This window comes from Meleagris gallopavo, chromosome 1 (assembly GCF_000146605.3).
Source record: "Meleagris gallopavo isolate NT-WF06-2002-E0010 breed Aviagen turkey brand Nicholas breeding stock chromosome 1, Turkey_5.1, whole genome shotgun sequence".
In the NCBI taxonomy this organism is placed as follows: domain Eukaryota; kingdom Metazoa; phylum Chordata; class Aves; order Galliformes; family Phasianidae; genus Meleagris; species Meleagris gallopavo.
Genome location: NC_015011.2, coordinates 83,303,078 through 83,320,984, shown reverse-complemented (window position 1 = coordinate 83,320,984; position 17,907 = coordinate 83,303,078). Strand labels below are relative to the sequence as shown.

At 39.4% G+C, this 17,907-nt stretch overlaps 3 protein-coding genes across 5 annotated transcripts in view; 2 read left to right on the top strand and 1 right to left on the bottom strand.

Moving 5' to 3' along the window:
- The first annotated feature begins 18 nt into the window (after positions 1 to 18).
- Positions 19 to 2,156, top strand: TXNL4B (thioredoxin like 4B). Its single transcript, XM_010720677.3, has 2 exons — positions 19 to 471; positions 914 to 2,156. Exons 1-2 carry the CDS (start codon positions 350 to 352, stop codon positions 1,077 to 1,079), a joined length of 288 nt encoding a protein of 95 aa, XP_010718979.2. The 5' UTR covers positions 19 to 349; the 3' UTR covers positions 1,080 to 2,156.
- Positions 2,157 to 2,161: 5 nt separating this feature from the next.
- On the bottom strand, positions 2,162 to 6,043 carry LOC100545050 (putative protein FAM172B). Of its 3 annotated transcripts, none has more exons than XM_019619301.2 (3): positions 5,961 to 6,043; positions 4,659 to 4,732; positions 2,162 to 3,449 (listed from the first exon to the last, which is right to left on the bottom strand). In XM_019619301.2, exons 2-3 carry the CDS (start codon positions 4,686 to 4,688, stop codon positions 2,403 to 2,405), a joined length of 1,077 nt encoding a protein of 358 aa, XP_019474846.1. In that variant the 5' UTR covers positions 4,689 to 4,732; positions 5,961 to 6,043; the 3' UTR covers positions 2,162 to 2,402. The 3 variants fall into 3 exon arrangements, with proteins under 3 accessions (XP_019474846.1, XP_019474842.1, XP_010718698.1); XM_019619297.2 differs by lacking the exon at positions 5,961 to 6,043 and adding an exon at positions 5,853 to 5,940; XM_010720396.3 differs by lacking the exon at positions 5,961 to 6,043 and adding an exon at positions 5,028 to 5,169 and having other exon boundaries at positions 2,163 to 3,449.
- A 234-nt stretch (positions 6,044 to 6,277) lies between these two features.
- SENP7 (SUMO specific peptidase 7) overlaps positions 6,278 to 17,907 on the top strand; it is a 39,532-nt gene continuing 27,902 nt past the window's right edge. The window contains 4 exon segments of the mRNA XM_010720386.3: positions 6,278 to 6,383; positions 7,367 to 7,413; positions 9,956 to 10,063; positions 12,017 to 12,111. Coding sequence (XP_010718688.1) covers positions 7,378 to 7,413; positions 9,956 to 10,063; positions 12,017 to 12,111 — 239 coding nt within the window. The 5' untranslated portion in view covers positions 6,278 to 6,383; positions 7,367 to 7,377.

Below are 17,907 nucleotides of genomic sequence, written 5' to 3'. Positions count from 1 at the left end.
TTTCCTCCCCCAATATAAGTGAACGCTCCAGATATGCCTGTTGTTCACAGGGCAGTGCCATAGGTTGTGTTTGGGTGATAGAGTGCCTGATAAAGATGGTGGTAGTGTTTGCAGCTGACATTTAAAAGTAATACAAAATGTTACCCTCGACAGTTTGACACTTAAGCATGCAGACTGCTATGTGTGTTAAAGTGCTAGAGGTAGATGGGACATTCCAGCCTTGCTTAAACTGATAGGATGTAATGGAGATGGACTTCGTAAAGCTTGATGCCTTTTTTCCACTACTGCCTCAATCCATTTTCCCCGTCATTCTTGTCAGCTTGCCAAGACAGCTCATGACCTAAGTAAGATGGCAGTCATCTATTTGGTGGATGTGAACAAGGTTCCTGTGTACACCCAGTATTTTGACATCAGCTATATTCCATCCACTGTATTCTTCTTCAATGGACAGCACATGAAGGTCGATTATGGGTATGTCATCCCACCTGACATTGTCTGTTACATTTTTAGTAATTTAACAGTCTCTATGTTACCTTGTCTAAAGCAGATAATGCTTGAAAACTGTGTTGCTGTTGATAGAATCTGCATTGATAACTATGTAAGAAGGCAGAAGTACATAGCATTACAAAGTAGTTTGAAACACTTTGACATAATAAGTAGGTACCAGCTGTGAAATATGCTTACCTCTGCAAAACAGAGTATGATTAAAACCTTAGACACAACACAGCACCTTCTTGGACTTTGGATATCAAGTCATAGTTTATTCCTGACTTGGTTATGTCATCACTGATGTGGTTCTTTCAGAATCATCAAGTCAAAATCCTTAATTTCATTATACAACTTTTCTTGTCCGTGTTTTTGTTTTGAATGTTTTGATGTTACAATACTACTTTTATTTTATGCTTATCTTTAGGTCTCCAGATCACACCAAATTTGTAGGAAGCTTCAAAACGAAGCAAGACTTCATAGATCTGATTGAAGTGATTTACCGTGGTGCCATGCGCGGAAAGCTTATTGTGAGAAGTCCTATTGATCCCAGTAACATTCCTAAATATGACCTTCTTTACCAAGGAATTTAGTGGGCTGACCTGAGTTAAAGAATTATGGGATTGGCAGATATTCTAGAGATGTTTTTTCTCTGAGCATTTTTATCCACTGCTGATGCCGTGGGACACTTTGAGCATTTATGGTGAAGGATCATATTGGTCTGTTTCTGAAGACAGACGTTCTGTCACTTAGTACTTCTGTCACAAATAAAGCTACTTGTTAACATCTAGAATTCATGTAAGTGACTGTTCTTTGAGTTGCATGCTGACCAGCAGCTGTAGAACAGATCTGCTGCTTGTATGCATAATGATGGTGTCAGCACAATGTTAATAAGTGAACTAAACAGTAGTGTACTCTATTAAATGCCTATTCAATACTACTTTCATTCAAATATGATATTAGCCAAGCTGTATTTAAAAAGCTGCAGTTGTTACTGAAAGTACTTACCTTGCTGTGCCTTTCCAATAGAATTATATATTTCTATCCATTACTACATAATGGTATGAAAGCTTTTTCAGACAGCATCAGAAATTACTAAAATCAGAAATAGATGAACATAATAATAATAACATAAAGGGAATTTGATACTGTTTTTTGTACCCAGTCTTACTGTTCAGCAATTATTTTTTTCTTAATAAGATGGGATCTGAAGATGTAGGGCAAGGTACAGTCACCCTTCAAAGCTCTTTTGCGGACATCGGCTGCTTTTAATTCCCACACAATTACACTGGGAATTCAGAATAGCAGTTTATTTTACGTATGCTTTAAAGACTATTTGGCCTTTTCCTTTAATAAATTGCAAGCCATTCGTATGGACACTTAAACTGTTTCCCACTTCTATAAAAAATAAAACAGCTGAAAGGGAACAGCTACATCATTCTCTCGTATCAGTTTGATAACTGTAGGTTGCTAGCATATTTTATAACCCCAGCAAGTCACTCTGTGTAGCCTCACTGATTTAGTTGGATTTAAAATTGCAAATTTGCAATACTTTGTGTATTCCAGAATTGTCCTTTTATGCACTTAAGAAATTAGAGTTTTGTCGATCGTTTAGTCCAACTACAAGGCTGCCACCACAGAAAGTCCAATTAAAAAGATTATACAGACAAGCGTTGATATACATTAACATCTTTATTTTGTGCAGCTTTAAATTTCACAGCTTGCTGAAGGGATATGACTAAAGCTTTCAAGAAGGCATTTTCTTTCCTCATGGTTAACTTCTATTTTTGTGTTTCTCAAAAACAAAGTGTCTTCAAACTTAAAACTGTAAGTCTCTCCATAGTGAAGGATCTTAGCTGCAGGGATGGTTATGAAAAGAAGAGATTACTATCAATCCCAAGTCAGTATACCTTTGTTTACCAACTTTTGCTGCTTCGGGTTGCAATAGGTGAACGTGTAAAGGCTGTGGTGGTCTTGGCTTTCAGGGTGCTGTTCAGGTACTTAAAGACAGAATGCAAGCAGTAGGAAGGTGCTAAGCTATACTTTTCAGTTCCAGCAGAGACGGTTGGACAATTCACTTTGACAAGGGAGCCTACAGCTTTACCTAAAGGCTTATTGTTTGATACCCATTCACAGCAGTGTTTCTGTATCCACCATTGTATCTGTGGATCATTTCTAACCTGATGCTGTATATTGTGCATAGAATCGATGAATGCCACAGAAAACACTTTATTCATCACTTCCCATTTTCTCTGCACGAGCAGATCAATGAACACCAAACCACCATAGCCGTGGGCAATGAAAGCCACATTCTTGGCTGCACTTTTAGAAATGAAATGATCCCATACATACATGGTATGCTCCTCAGGGCTACTGGTGCACCGCTTGGGGATCCACTGGCAGGAATGCATACAAGTCACTGATTCTACTCTGGTAGAATAGCTTAGCTTCTCCCTTTCAGTCTTCAAGTCAATGAGATTGTCATTGGGATTCAGTACAATCACTCCCCCGTGGCTTTGAAGGGCCATTTTGATGAACGGTATTTGTGTTCCATGGTACAGGCCCTCACTGATGATTGTCTTTTGCCCCCACTGGCCAGCACGAAAAACTCCATGATCCTGAAGAAGGACAATTATGCTAGAAGAACTTGTTAGTGCTTTCTCACTCATAAAAAAGAAACTTCTTGGTTCATCCTCCGCAGCATCAGAAGGAATATAAACTTTTTGCAGCGTGCAGACTCTTTCCAGGAGCTCATAAACATACTGGGTAATCATATGTCCTAAAACTTCATAGCGTTCATGATTCTTCTCGTGGCTGTTTTTGTAGTAATTGAAAACAAAGGATTCATTTGTATCCAGATGCCTCAGTTCCCCTTTTTCATTAAAATCATACTTCAGTTCCTCTTGATAACCTGAACCCTCTAGTAGTGTCCTCAAGCTTAGTTCATGTCCTGTTTGTAACCACTGCAAATTAAGAAAACTACGTCAATGTAATAATAGACCACCATACAACAGTTATATAAAGCGTGCTGTATTGTAATCAATATTTACATGTGGTTACACACAAAGCATTCATTGCTTTTGGTGGGCTATAGTAAACCTGCTCAAAAAGCCAGATTCCTTTTGCAACAGCAGTACATTGATACTAACTCTTCCTTTGTAAGCACTTGCAATGTGGAAATTATAGAATAAATGACAGAATTAACTAGTGTGATCTGGGAATAATAAGAAGGGAGTCCATGCCTCAGTTTTCCCACAAGGTTACTACAGCTGAAAATGGAGACCATCATATGATTTTTCAAATCGTGTGACCAGTTGACAACAATTATGCTAGGAACAACGTGCCCATTTTCCTTTTAAGTAAAGTGTAGAGAAAGCATTCTACAACAAACAGAAAAAGGTAAGTGCAGTTTCCTCAAGACTATCATGCTATCCAACAATTCTGTCTCTTTCTTCTCATTCCTAAAAAAACTGAGGCTGCAGTTTTCCAGCACATTATGAATAGCAAGTTAGTACCAACTAGTAGTAGCAAGGAATAAGTATTGATGAACAGCACTTTAGAACATAAACTAGCTTGGAGGACAGATTTTGTACCTGCAATGCCAAGTATAAAATTAAAAATCAGCAGTCACTATTTTAGATACAGTTGCATAATGTATTTCTTTCTTTTTTTGTAAGTCTATATCCTAAATCAGTTTTGACTGCTTCTTGTGCTACATTTCTATATACAAACACAGTATTCAAGGGTTTCTATTCTATCTTTACAACCACTATTTTGATTTTTAAAAAAATTACTGTTGGGGAGAAAAAGACAGACAACAAATACACCCTTTCCCCTTCCTTCTCTTTCTTTTTTCTGCTCATACTGAAAGATAAGGAATGGGTGGTTGAGTCACTGTCCCTGGAGGTGTTCAAGAAACACTTACATGCAGTACTGAGGGACATGGTGTAACGGTAAATGTTTGTGGTAGATGGATGTTCTGACTGGGTGATTTTGGACATCTTTTCCAGCCTTGGTGATTGTGTGATTTTAACATATTTCACCTGTAAACTTAGCATTTGCACATCACTTAGCACGTTATAAACATCACTGAAGTATAAATCACATAAGCATTACTCTTTAGGAGATTTGCCATTTAACAATTTATTCTAACAAGACCCAACATTACCTACCATGTGTTCCCCTGTAAAGTCTGCCATCATCACAGATGAAAATCTTTCTGACTCTGGGACCGTAGGCAATTTCTCTGTGTGAAGAAAATGAGTTCCACATTAGTTCAGGTTCCATTACTTTATGTATATTAGTCTTAAATATATCTAGGAAATATATCATTTGCTACCAGCTAAGGTCTCTAGTGTTTCAATCTAACATCTTGTGTTTGTATTTTACACCTGAACAGAAGTTAAAGCTAAGTTTCTTTTGCATGTAACAATCGTTAAAACAGGTTTTGTAGAGCTTCCTACTACTTGATATAAAGATATTACATTAATAAGCAGAGAAAACAGTTGGTATTACTTCAGAAAACCACACATCAAACTTACAGTTCTAAAGCCACCTTAGGAAGAAGAAAAAGATCTTTCGTCTTTTTATGAAAGGATTTCCAAGGCCACCAGCTGGAAACCATTGCATCAGCTGAGCTTGTTACTTTGCTACATGCTGAGCTGGAGCCAGCCTACTCAGCTGCAGAAGTTTTTAGGTTTCAGCAAAAAGGTGTGGCCAGCAGGGAGAGGGAGGTGATTATCCCCCTCTACTTGGCTCTTGTGAGGCCCCATCTGGAGTACTGTATCCTGGCCTGGGGTCCCCAGCACAAGGATATGAAGCTCTTAGAGAGGGTCCAGAGGAGGGCCACTAAGATGATCAAAGGGCTGAAGAACCTCTCCAATGAGGAAAGGTTGAGGGAACTGAGCTTGTTTAGCTTGGAGAAGGCCCTGGGGAGACCTCATTGTGGCCTTCTAGTACTTGAAGGAGAGCGTATAAACAGTAGGTGGAATGGCTGTTTTATGAGGGTGGATAGTGATAGGATAAGGGGGAATGGTCTTAAATTGAGTCAAGGGAGGTTTAGGTTAGATACCAGGAGGAAGTTTTCCACGCAGAGGGTGGTGACACACTGGAACAGGTTGCCCAAGGAGGCTGTGGATGCCCCATCCCTGGAGGCATTCAAGGCCAGGCTGGATGTGGCTCTGGGCAGCCTGGTCTGGTGGTTGGAGACCCTGCACATAGCAGGGGGGTTGAAACTACACGATCATTGTGCTCCTTTTCAACCCAGGCCATTCTATGATATGGGGCTGTGGAAGTTCTGGCAATATATATGCAATACATGGGGGTGGGGCAGTGCAAATTGAGGTGTAATTAAACTATGAATCCACCTTCAGGATTCTGACTGAAATGAAGGCGAAAGTCTCAGTAGTAAAATGGGGTCGACGAGGTGCAATATAAGCTTCATTTCGTTTGGTTAGAAATTACTGAAGAACAACCGAACAACAAGAAGGCGTTTTCCGTAGCGCTCCCTCAGAGATCACAATTTCCCCTCCTTTAGCACTAGCTTCCTTCAGCCCCGCTGTTCGTCCGGCTCATCAATTCGCCAGACGCGAGCTGGCCGCCACTCAGAGTCACGCCCGCTTTCCCCTCTAGGTCCCCGACGGGCTGAGGGAGAAAATTAAAGCCGAGTGCTGCCGAGGGCGGAGCCTCGCTGCGGGCGGGCAGGCCTGCGAGGGGCCGCCTGCGAGGTTGGCGCTGGGGCAGCCGTTGTTGAGCAGGTGGGGCCGGTTCCCCCGGTTGGGGCGGGGCTCTACCCGGAAGTAACCGGCGGAGTTGCGCAGGAGGCGGTGGCGGGGCCTTAGCGAACGGCAGCAGTGGTAGCAATAACAACAACAACAACGGCGGCGGCGGCATTAGCGGTTGGTGCTGGGGAGGGGCTGCAGCGTGCGCTTGGCGTTGCTCTGTAGGCGGGGCTCCGGGAACCCTTTAACTGCTAAGGGGTTGGGTGGGTGTTCGGAGGGGATATAACGGAACCCGGTCAGCCGCAGCGCCGGTGGGCGGGTGGGTGTTTGCGTTATCTCCCCGTTCAACGATCGCGAAACCGCGAGGGAGGACGGCGGAGCGGCCGGCGCCTGGCGGCAGTGTTGCTGCTCTTTGTGAGTGGCCGCAGGCCACTCTTCAGCCCCGCAGGCGGCCGGCCGGGAGCTGTCGGTACGGCGTTGGGCTAGGCGATGGCCGGGTCCTCTTATGTAGCCTACACATACTGCTCTTGTCCAACTTAGGGCTGAAAAATTGCTGACCGAAACAAAACTACCCAGGCTTAAATGGTGAGCTAGGCTTCTTGAGTTAGGCATGAGGTTTGAAGGGTTTATGACCTCTCTGCGTCTCATGTAGAGTATGTGTGAACAGAAGAAATGGCTTGGAACGCTTGTGGTTCTGAAGCTCTGCTCTTCCAGTGAGGAAGAACTTTATCTGTTAACAGATTGAATTATATTACTTTATTATTATATATATATATATATATAAGCGTTACAGTGTTACAAATGTCTTTCTGTGGTGCTTTTTACAATCAAAGATTTGCTTACACTCTAGCAAGCAGGAAACATAATTCTATACATGCTTCAGGGTAAATACCTTCCTTCAAGACAAGTTCTGATGAAAACTTTGTTAACGAGTCCATACACACACACTGATAATGCAGAGCCCTGCTGAAGCAGCTGTCTCTTGCCATTGTGGCTATCTGTGAGCTTTTGTTGTGCTAACTGCCTGAAAAAGGGTGTTTTTGTTTTTTTTTGCTTACCGTCTACTGCTGCAATCTTAATTCCTTCCAAATAAATGAAATGTAAATTGCTAAGCTTATTTTGTATGTGTATGTGTATAATTATATATTTTTCTTTTCTAGTGGAAAAAGTCATGGAAGGAAGACCATCACCTTCAAGTCGTGTCAGTGTAAGTCTTTTACAATTTATAAAAAGTAGCTTTCAGGATGTGGGTATCCTGAGATGCTCTGGCTGTACTTATGTAACCAGTCACTCTGCAGGGGTCCTGTTTTCACTTTATTGGAACAGCTTTCTTGAGAACTAGCTTAAGCTAGCAGCAGTCAGTAGTAATGTATGCTGCTGAACATGTTGATACAATATAGGGTTAATGTTTAACATAAACCGAACTTCTCAAGGCCATATTAAGACTTAAGCAACACTTAAATATTAATAATAATACTCAAGTCAATGAGCTGTGTAACTGATTAATCTTTGGTTATCTACTGAGATGTGTGTAAGAATCCATATGCTAGTGTCATTTTTCTTAAAATATCCATGTTAGCTGTAGTTTCTAGCAATGGAGGCATAAGTGAAAACAAACTGTAGGCACAGCAGCTGATTTCATCCAGGTAAGGTCTGTCTGGTGTTTTAGAAATAAGCACATTGTTCATATACATTCTCTGACTTTTGCTTCTGTGGGTGGCAGATAAATGCTACTGATTTAGATGCAGAATCTACAAAGTGCATATATGTGTTGATTCATTTGCTTTCTGTTAAGGGAAAGCTGAGGCAGTTTGCATACATTGCACTTAAAGTAAATTCAGACTTCTGTTGGTTACCTCTTTACTCTCTGTTTGTCCTGTATGTTAATTGCAGCTATTGCTAACCGACATCTTAATGAGTACTAAACGTTTTGAGGATGTGGTGCACTGAGGTGGAAATTTTGCTGATGAATAAATCTTACGCTTTTTGTCCCTCTGTTGGATCATCTGTTTCTGTTCTTTGAGTCTGACCTTATCTTTTCTCAATGTTACGTTATTACAGAAGTTGTCTGAAGCTCTGTAACACAAAACACATATTTAAATTTTATACAGTTTTTTGCTGTCGGGAATCTTATAGCCTGCTGCTTTCCTTCCTGATGGATTCTATATTGGTTTTTTTTTTTCCTAAAGGAAATTGATACCTCACCATTAATACACATGAGAGAAACATCCTGACCAATTAAAGTTTATAGGCCATTTCTCCATACAACAAAATACCTCTTATTGCAGACGTTCTTAATAAAAAATTGGAGATACTTCTATTAAAAGCGTTGCCTATGTGTGCCTATATTATTACCTTTATGATTTGATGATCTTGTAGGTCCTTTCCAACCTTGTGATTCTATGATCTGATATTGTATTTGGCACTACTGTTTGAACATCAAAAGGAGCTTGAGGTACTGTATAGAAATTCAGACCTGATAATTCACTTAAAAAAAATAATTCAAAGAAGGATAGAGAAGAATAAAAGCGATCATGATTTAAGTTGAAAAATGGAAGGATTATCTCATTGGCAATGCAGTATGCTTCAGTTATGATCTGAAAGACTGCATACAGGGCTAATGAATGAAGCTTCTGTGTTAACTAAGTTGCTGGCCTCACGCTTTTCTAGAATACTGACTTGTAATTTCATCTTGCAAAGTAGGATATCAGATAGCTTGCAAATAAAGTTTGCAATGCACTTTGCAGTAGCTGTCATGTAGAGTAGCTTTTGGTTTTTTTGAGGGGGCTGATGTATTTAATTAACTGAAAGATCAGCACCACATTCCATATCTAATGCGTTTGAATCTAGTCCTGTTTGCAGCCTGTGATTTTGCACATGAAGGTGTCCAGTGAAATGTCTAGGTTTCCACTTTTATGTTTAGTTGAGTTTGTTTAATGTGTTTAATCAACTTGAGAGTGACTTACCTCTCTTCTTCTTCTTCTTATTCCTTGTATTGGCAAATTGCTGAGAATTACTGATAGCCCAGAGAGGCAGTGAATGCCCCATCCCTGGAGACATTGAAGGTCAGGATGGAAGGGCCCTAAGCAACCTGATCTAGCTGTACATGTCCCTGTTCATTGCAGGGCTGTTGGACTAGATGACCTTCAAAAGTCCTTTCCAACTCAAACAACTGTATGATTCTTTATTTTCAATACTTAATTTTGATGAGGTTGGTAATGACAACAGGCAATACTATTTTGAGGACATTGGAGAATGCTATTGCTAAATAATCATATTAAAACATTAGTAATATGAGAGGATAAATGATGTTCTTTATTTATTTTCTGAGAGCAAACATAGCATAATTCAGCTGTTTTGTTTTCTCTTGATTGCTCTTCAAGCTGTGATGCGAAGATCAAATTAGAGCGTTAGCAGGTTAGAGGGAACCAAGAAAATGGAGTAACATTAGATTGGTTTTGTTCTCACCTTTTGGGCACATATTTGAGATTGTTTTGAAATTAATGAAGTAAGATTAGTTTTTTTTTCTTGGTGTTCATCGGTTAAAACCAGCTCCTGTTAGAATGACAGTGATTTATGATGAAACATCAATGAGAATACTTCTAAGTTAAAGTAACAGGTCAGTGCTTTGCTTGCAACTTTGTTATTTTACCTGATGATTATAAAATCTTTGTATCTGGCAGTATGTCAGCTCCTAGCACCAGTGGATAATTTAGTTTTATCATGTGTGTAACATCCTCTATTTTCAGTTTCGTATACCAAAGAAGAAACCAAACAACAAGTCAGAGGATGTTCAAGTTCAGTCCCCTTTGGCAAGGCTCCCAGGCTCTCAGCATTGGGACTACCCTTTAAGAGAGGTAAAGAGAAGTTCTTGCAGTGTAAAGTGCATAGGAGAGTTGTATGGGTTTTTTTGTTCTGCTCTTTTAAGTACCAAGTGCTGCCTTGTACCTATGTGATCAGTACCTGACCCATGTTTCCTGGGAAGGTCAAGCGTGTAGATCTGAAACATGTCTGCAAGAATTAGAGCTACAGCAAGGGATATCTGCTGTATCACCAACCTAAATCATTAAAAAGCAGAGTTGGTTCTTAGATGTAGTTTGACAGGTTTCCATAGTAATCTCAGGTCCTGAAGTTAACTTTTAACTCAAGAATTTAAAGGCAAGTATGTTTATGTGCAATGTTTCTTTAGTTCATTGTTTTTTGATTCCTGGACTTGTAGGTAATATTCAGGTTGCTTATCCAGATTGTTCTCACAATGCTATGGAAGTAGCTTTTACATTGAATTTTGGTCATTATTTTGTATCTAAGAGCTGAAACTCTTAGGAATAGATGAAATACAGCATGGCTTCATAGAATAATAATAATAGAATAACTCATTTTAGTACTAAGAATAAGAAATAATACATGTTCTTAAACAGAATTAGCATAAATGATCATCTTGATCATCTTAGTCATGTATAGAAGCAAGTGTTTAGGGAATTTCCAACAGATTTGTATGCTAAATATTTTTAAAATGCCAAATCTTGGAAATTTGTAGTATTTTACTACAGTAAAATACTAGTAGTATTTTACTGCTTCAGTGCAGCTTTAAGTTTATTGCCAATTTTGTTGCTTTCAGAACCACAGGACTGGTCAAACAGGCTCCTCTACAGAGAAGGCTAGTGAGGGAAATTAGGGAATCTTCTGACTTACAAGAGTGCTGACAGTGTGACCCATTTCTTATGGTAGGCCTGGACATTTGATTACTGTGCAATATAGACTTGCTGTATTATGTTCTATACTAGTAAAACAAGTAGAACATCCAGTTGCATTCCTACTTTGAAGCAGGAAGCAATGCAACCTTCAGTCACAAGCAGCAGCCTCTTTTGCTGAGCCAGCTAACGTGTAGAACTGTCTTTCTCTCTGCTTCCATAAAAGCAGTGATTGGACTAGATGTATTGAAGAACCGCTTCTTACATGAATATTGTCTTACTTTCCATTTCTTGTTTTTCTTACCTGTCTATATATAACAGATTTTTCCCTGCAGTTGAGGCCTTTTTAAACATTGCCTGTTCTTCATACTTTCTTGCAAAAGAGATAATTCTTAAGGTGTGGACATGAATCTTTCAGGTGGCCTTTCACAGCACACTTACACAGCATTGTAAATATCTTTATGTGATTTCAGACTGACTGGCATCACTTTCAAGCCTCAATTAGGTTTTAATGTGAGGTGAGAGTAGAAGGTAGTGACAGGAGATAGATTTCTGGAATTGCAGAAACAGCTGTATGTTTTGGTGGGGCTTTTGTTTATTTAAATGGAAAAACGTAATTGCATTCTATAAGGTAAGAGAACTGAAAAGGAAAAAGGAATTACTGGCTTTGTGAGTTTTGCCATACTATGCCAGTGTGAAGCCTTCAGATTCCTGTTGTTTCTCAGAATTGTGCATTTTTTGAATGGAATATTGCTTGATTAACTTCATGGAGTTAAATAATAAGATATCTAACATAACGGTGGTTATCTGGAGCAGACCTAATATTTAAGTCTTCATTTGGGACAGTGCTACCTTAAATACAAAAGTAGTTGAATTGTGCTGTATTATTTTAGATGAAAAATGAAGCAAGTTCCGATAAGCCCAGTACTACACAGATGCTTTATAGTAAACAAATCCATATGTTACGAAATTATTATTATCATTATATTCTTTGTGTCTCTGCTCTGTCTGATCAATTGCACTATTTCAATGCCTGGCCTTGTTCCATTTTTCTTATGTAATGTCCAATGTGACACTGAAGTGTGTTGGAGTGTTCCACTTTTGTTTGTTTTATTTCAGTGGCGATTAAGTGCCAGCAACAGAGAGACTTCTACAAAAGGAAGAAGGCAAAGGGACTGTGATAGATGCAGCTCTAATGATGAAGAACCAATTGGGTACGAAGTCATCTCAAAATTATTCTGTTTGTATGTTCTGCAATTAATAACATTTATTGAATATAGGTAGCTTTGGTCTTTAGTTAATTGGGTCATGTGAAAGGTTTTCAAAATTTTGACCGATCTTCAGACGCTTGTGTGTCAGTGATTTATTGATGCTGAATTATGAAACAACCATGTTTTTTTTTTTGTCTGCTTAAATACAAGGCTGCAAAATCAGAATGAAAATGCAATATTGGCTGGAGAAATTATTCCATGGAATCTTGAAAGGTGTTTGTTACTTTTTGTAAACTATCATTTTAGCCCTAGGTATTTTAAGGTTTAAGGTTTCCAGATTGTCTTTGGTATGTCATTCTCTGCTCTGCAGCCCACATTCATTATGGAGACTTCATCAACTGTTAAAACAAACAAACAAAAAAACCCAACAGGTATAATGGTAAGTAGGGAAAGGCTGTTATTAAAAACAAAACAACAAAAAAATCCCAACCAAAATTAGAGGCATCTCATCTCTGTTATGTTTAAGACACCTAATTGAATAAAGAACTGCCGAATGTGCTGCTTCTTAATGCTCTGTTGCCAAAAAAAAATGTGTTGATTTCTTTGAGATTATGGCAAATTATTTAAAACTACCTTCTGTGAAGCATCAGCTAGATAACTGTTTACCCAAGAAAGTTTAAAACTTCATTGACTATGTAGTTAAATGAAAATGTAGGCTTATATTCACTGGCACTAGCTAGAAAGTATACTGACTTCATGATAAAATTAACTGTGTTCATGGTAGTGAAGCAACCATTATTCCACAGATCATGCAAGTATAAGCAAATAATCCCCATTCTCTGCCTTATTTTCTGACTAGAACTTGATCATAGTGATTTATTGTCAGTAGAGACTGCTAGAAATGAAGTTTACAGATTATGAGAATGCTTAATGACAGCAAGTGCTTGAAATACTCATTTCAGGGGTTGTGTGACCTATGAAGCATCATCAGTTGGCCCTGTCTTTACATTCAGAATGCTTCAAATTTTGCAGGCTAAAACTGTGTTTGATGTAAATCTTGAATTTATTTTTCCTATTTATTCAGAGAGGTAGCTGTTTAACTTGTTTTGTTACCTCAGGATGCTTCACTGTAACTTCAGCAGAAGTGACTTACACTGAAGTACAAGAACTTAAAAGCTACATTAATTGCAGTTTCCTGAGTTTTGATTGCTATGAGTGGTTGATGTTTGACATCAGTGATGGAGTAAGGATGAGTGGGAGTGCTTGTCCAGGGGTTGAAGTCTTGAACAGGCAAAAAGCAGACAGCAAAACCAAACAAACAAAAAATAACAAAAAAAAACCAAACAAAACAGCTGAGCTTCTCTCAGGCATTATACATATATACACATACATATATTGAAAGCTTCTCTATATATACATATATCTTGAAAACTTCCTTGCAGGAAAGCAGGCTTTTTTTTTTTTTTGTATAAAACAAGACTGTCCTGTTATTTCAGAGGATTCTGTGTTTCACAGCTTTGATTTGTTGTTGTATGGGGCTGCTGAATCACGGCCTGAACCTCTGATTAATCTCCTGAGGTGAGCAATGAGTCAGCCATGGGAGCGCAGGTGAAGGCAATTCTCCTATGCTGCCGGAAGGGATGGAGCCTGACTCCACCTCTCCTAGACCTGTTTAAGAGCTGACTGCCAGTGGGGAAGGATCTCTCTGGAGATCCGCTCCACTGGAGTCTGTTCTGCAAGCCCAGGATAGGGTGAGTGTCTCTCTTTTCCTACTCCAATATAATAATGACATCAGCCAAGCTCCTGGATATACTATACCATCTGTATATTCATTGATTATACGCTATACCATTTGTATATCCATTGATTATACAGTTGTCATGGCAATGACCTTGTCTTGCACATGTTTGAGACATAACAAGCATACTACACAAATTCAGAAAGTGTTTTTCATTGATCTGTTACAAATATCCAACCTGAATTGAGGCCATTCCCTTTGGTCCTGTTGCTAGTTACGTGGGAGAAGAGGCTGACCTCTGCCTCACCACAGCCTCCTTTCAGGTAGTTGTTGAGAGTGATAGGGTCTCCTCTGAGCCTCCTCTTCTCCAGACTAAGCAGTCTCACTTCCCTCAGCCACTCCTTGTAAGAGTTTTGATCCAGATCCTTCACCTACTTTGCCCTTCTCTGGATGTGCTCCAGGGCCTCAATGTCTTTTTATAGTGGGGTGCCCAAAACTGATCACAGTACTTGAGCTGCAGCCTCACCAGTGCTGTGTACCCTCCTAGTCCTGCCGGCTATGCTATTTCTGATATGAGCTGGAATGCCCTTGGCCTACTTGGCCATTCCGTCATGCTGCTGGCTTGCATTCAGCTGGCTGTCAACTGATACCCTGTAGATAGGTGGCAGCAGTTACAATTGCCTTTAACCAGTTTCAGATCATTCAAGAAAGGTAGTGATCACAGTCCAGTAATGAAGAAATAGTTCACCCTTTTCCAAGGATCTGGGCTCACTGGAAACTCTCAGAGAAGGCAGTCTCCAAGTGGAGATGCTTCCCTTTTGGCTGCCAGCCCTTAAATAGGGTTAAGGTTGCACAGGTGAATTGCTTGCACTTGTGCTCATGGGGTTGGCCATGCCCCTTCACCAGGTGCTCAATCATTGGTTCAGACCATGACCTAACAGTTCCTATACCTGCCCTCTGATACTTCTCTTCTGTGTAACTTTCCAGCCTCTCTCCTGCCCTGACCCTGTAGTGTTGCATGGAGGGATGCTGTGACCAAAGCATAGAACCTGGCACTTGGTCTTGTTGGAGCTCATATGAGTGGCATCAGTCTTTCCAGTTCCTTCTGTATGGCTTCCGTACAGGCAGATCAATGCTTCCTTCCAACTTGGTGTAATATGCAAACTTGGTGAGGGTGTACTCAGTCCCTTCACGCACTTCATCAATGAAGATATTAAACAGAACCAGCCCCAATACTGTCCTCTGGAGAATAGCACTTGTGACTGGTTGCTAGCTGGATTTAACTCCATTCACCACTGCTGTCCAGCTGTTTTGTTTTTTTTTTTACCCAGACTCTTGTTTAAGCCATGAGCTGCCAGCTTCTCTGGGAGAATACTGTGGGAGACAGTGCTAAAGGCTTTACTGAAGTCTAGGTAGACTACATCTGCAGCCTTTCCCTCATCCACTAGACAAGTCACCTGTTCATAAAAGGAAATGAGATCGATCAAGCAGAACCTGCCTTTCATGAATCTGTGCTGGTCGGGCCTGGTACCCTAGTTGTCCAACACATGCTGTGTGATTGCACTCAATGTGATACCTGCTCCATGACCTCCCCTCATAGTGAGTGTCAAGCATGCTAAGAATCTTCCTAATGCAAAAGACTCTCTCTTCTTCCTAATGAGGACTCTCATTTATGTTGAAAAGTAGGAAATAAGTCTTAATAACAAACTCTTAGCTCTTATTGTGTTTTTTTGTTTGTTTGTTTTCTTTTAAGTATAATCATCTTCACTGATGGGAGCTAATATTAAATATTTAAGGAGTTGTATTTCCTCTAAGGTATTACTCGAGCATTGTTAGTGACTCCCTAATTTTAGTCAGAAAGGACTAGCTGAGTGCATTAGCACAAACTCACATTTGCTCATGGCCTAATTAAAATTCTGAATTGCAAAATTTGGTAGCTTGTTGCTTCTGTCCCTCCTACTGCGAGAAAAGGCCATGAGGGTTGGAAGCTGTGTTGTAAACCACCATTTTCTACATTTGAACACCTCAGCTCAGGATTTTGTGAAATGTTAATCTCAGGTGATTTGTTCATGATACCTAGTCAGGGTTTGAGGGGAGGTTAGTTCATTAGTCCTCCTCATATTCTGGTGGTCTCTTACATGTTGCTGCGATTGTGTTAAAACAGATTAGGACTGTCACTTGATATTAGCATCTTGCAAAAAGGTATTAATCATATTTATGTAGCCGATCTATTGATGTTTTGCATTCCACTTTTTTTTTCCTAGGAAGGGGATGATCTGGTTTTTAGGTTAACCATCACTGCCTGGAAATGGAGCCTAGAGGCATCCATTTGTCTCAGCTGTATACTCTTTTGTTGTCCAAGAGGAAAATAAAAACAAATTTAAAAATCTAACAACAAAAGACTAAACAGAATGCTGTTTTGAAGTTCTAGTTTCTGGTCCTGGTCCTGGTCTGTTTTTTTTCAGGGGAAGGGTAGGAGCAGTACTTTCATAAGGTGTGATTCTTTCAACTTGATATTTTAAACGTTAATTATAATATGTATCACAGCTGAATCAAGTACTACCCTGAGACAGTCATTTACATACTGTTTCCCCCTTGCCTTGATGTAATCATCCAAGTAGTTGTAACTTTCAGGACCAGCAAAGCAACATTCATTTTTGCTGTTAAAACATTGACTGTGAATGAAGTGATGAAATATCAAGGCCTTGAAGTAGGAGGGCAAGGACAACACACAGAAGTTTTCTTTGAATAATGTAGTTGTTGAATATGGCAGTGAATTTTCCATTAATCACTGATATTTGATTTATTCTTTGAGGCTCTTTAAGGGCCAAGGACCATGTGGGCTGGGTACAACTGCAGAAGCTCAGATGGATGAATACACAGCAAGGTTGTCAAGTGGTTTTGTTCTGTAAACTCAGCTATTACAGGACTTGAAGGGGAACCTTCACATGGCATGTGGCAAGCCACTGTTAAAATATTTATTTGTACAAAATTTGGGCTTATGAGTAGAAGAATGTAGACATTGTAGATAATTGTCTAGGCAATTGCCGTTAATTTACTCAAAAAAGAAGTCAGTAACTTCCAGGTCTGATTTTGATCTCTCTCTAATACAAATTTGGACAAACTAGAACCAGTGGTATATACTAATTATATACATATATAATCATTGAGATAGGAGCTGATTCTAGGAGCCCAATTCCTTAGCGCAGTAGAGGTCAGACATTTTCTATCAGTTGATACAAATAATTAATAGCTTTTGTGCACTTAGTAAAGTAAAATGTTGTGGGGCCTTTTTCTTTGCCTGTGAAATGATTTAGGATGCAAGAGGAGCAACTAGCAGCATTTTTCATATTGCCTTTTTCTTTTTCATTATCTTTTAATGTATTCCTTTCTCTTCTGTTGAAGTAGACAAGAGGGGTTAGGATAGGTGTTTGCATTAGAATCAAAAAATATGCTGCTTTGGTTTTCCTTCACAAGATGCCTCCAGTCTTATGTTGCACATGTTCTTTTCTGTGTCTGCCAGTAGAACTTGGCTTTGGTGCGTATTTTGCTTGCTTTTTTTCTGCTTCACATCATTTTTTCTTTTGCAGTTTCTTTCGCATGGTTTGCTTACATTATTCTGCGGGCAGCTTAGCAGTTAAATTATGAATCTGTCCTAATTCTTGTTTACAGAGATGCAAGCTGGCTTAAGTGCAGATGTTTTTCTTAAATTTTTTTTTGCTCAATCTTAATGACATGATTTTTCAAGAAATATTATCAGGTGCTATTTCGCCTTTAGAAAGGAAAGCTATTGAAAGTGTTTAGCACTGTACAACTCTGAAGATAAGTCACAACCTGCTTGTAGTCAAAAACTGATGCTATATAAGAAGTGATGCTTCAGCCTGACACTATCTTTTTATAAAGATTTTTTTTAAAATGTTAAGGCCCATTAAATGAAGGGAACGGTGACCATTAGTGACTTTATACCTAATAACAATCACTGAACCAAATTGCTAAGAGCCTGTCAGGATCTAATCTGATAGGACTGTGAGCAAACGATGTCAGATCTAAGTTTCCAAGAT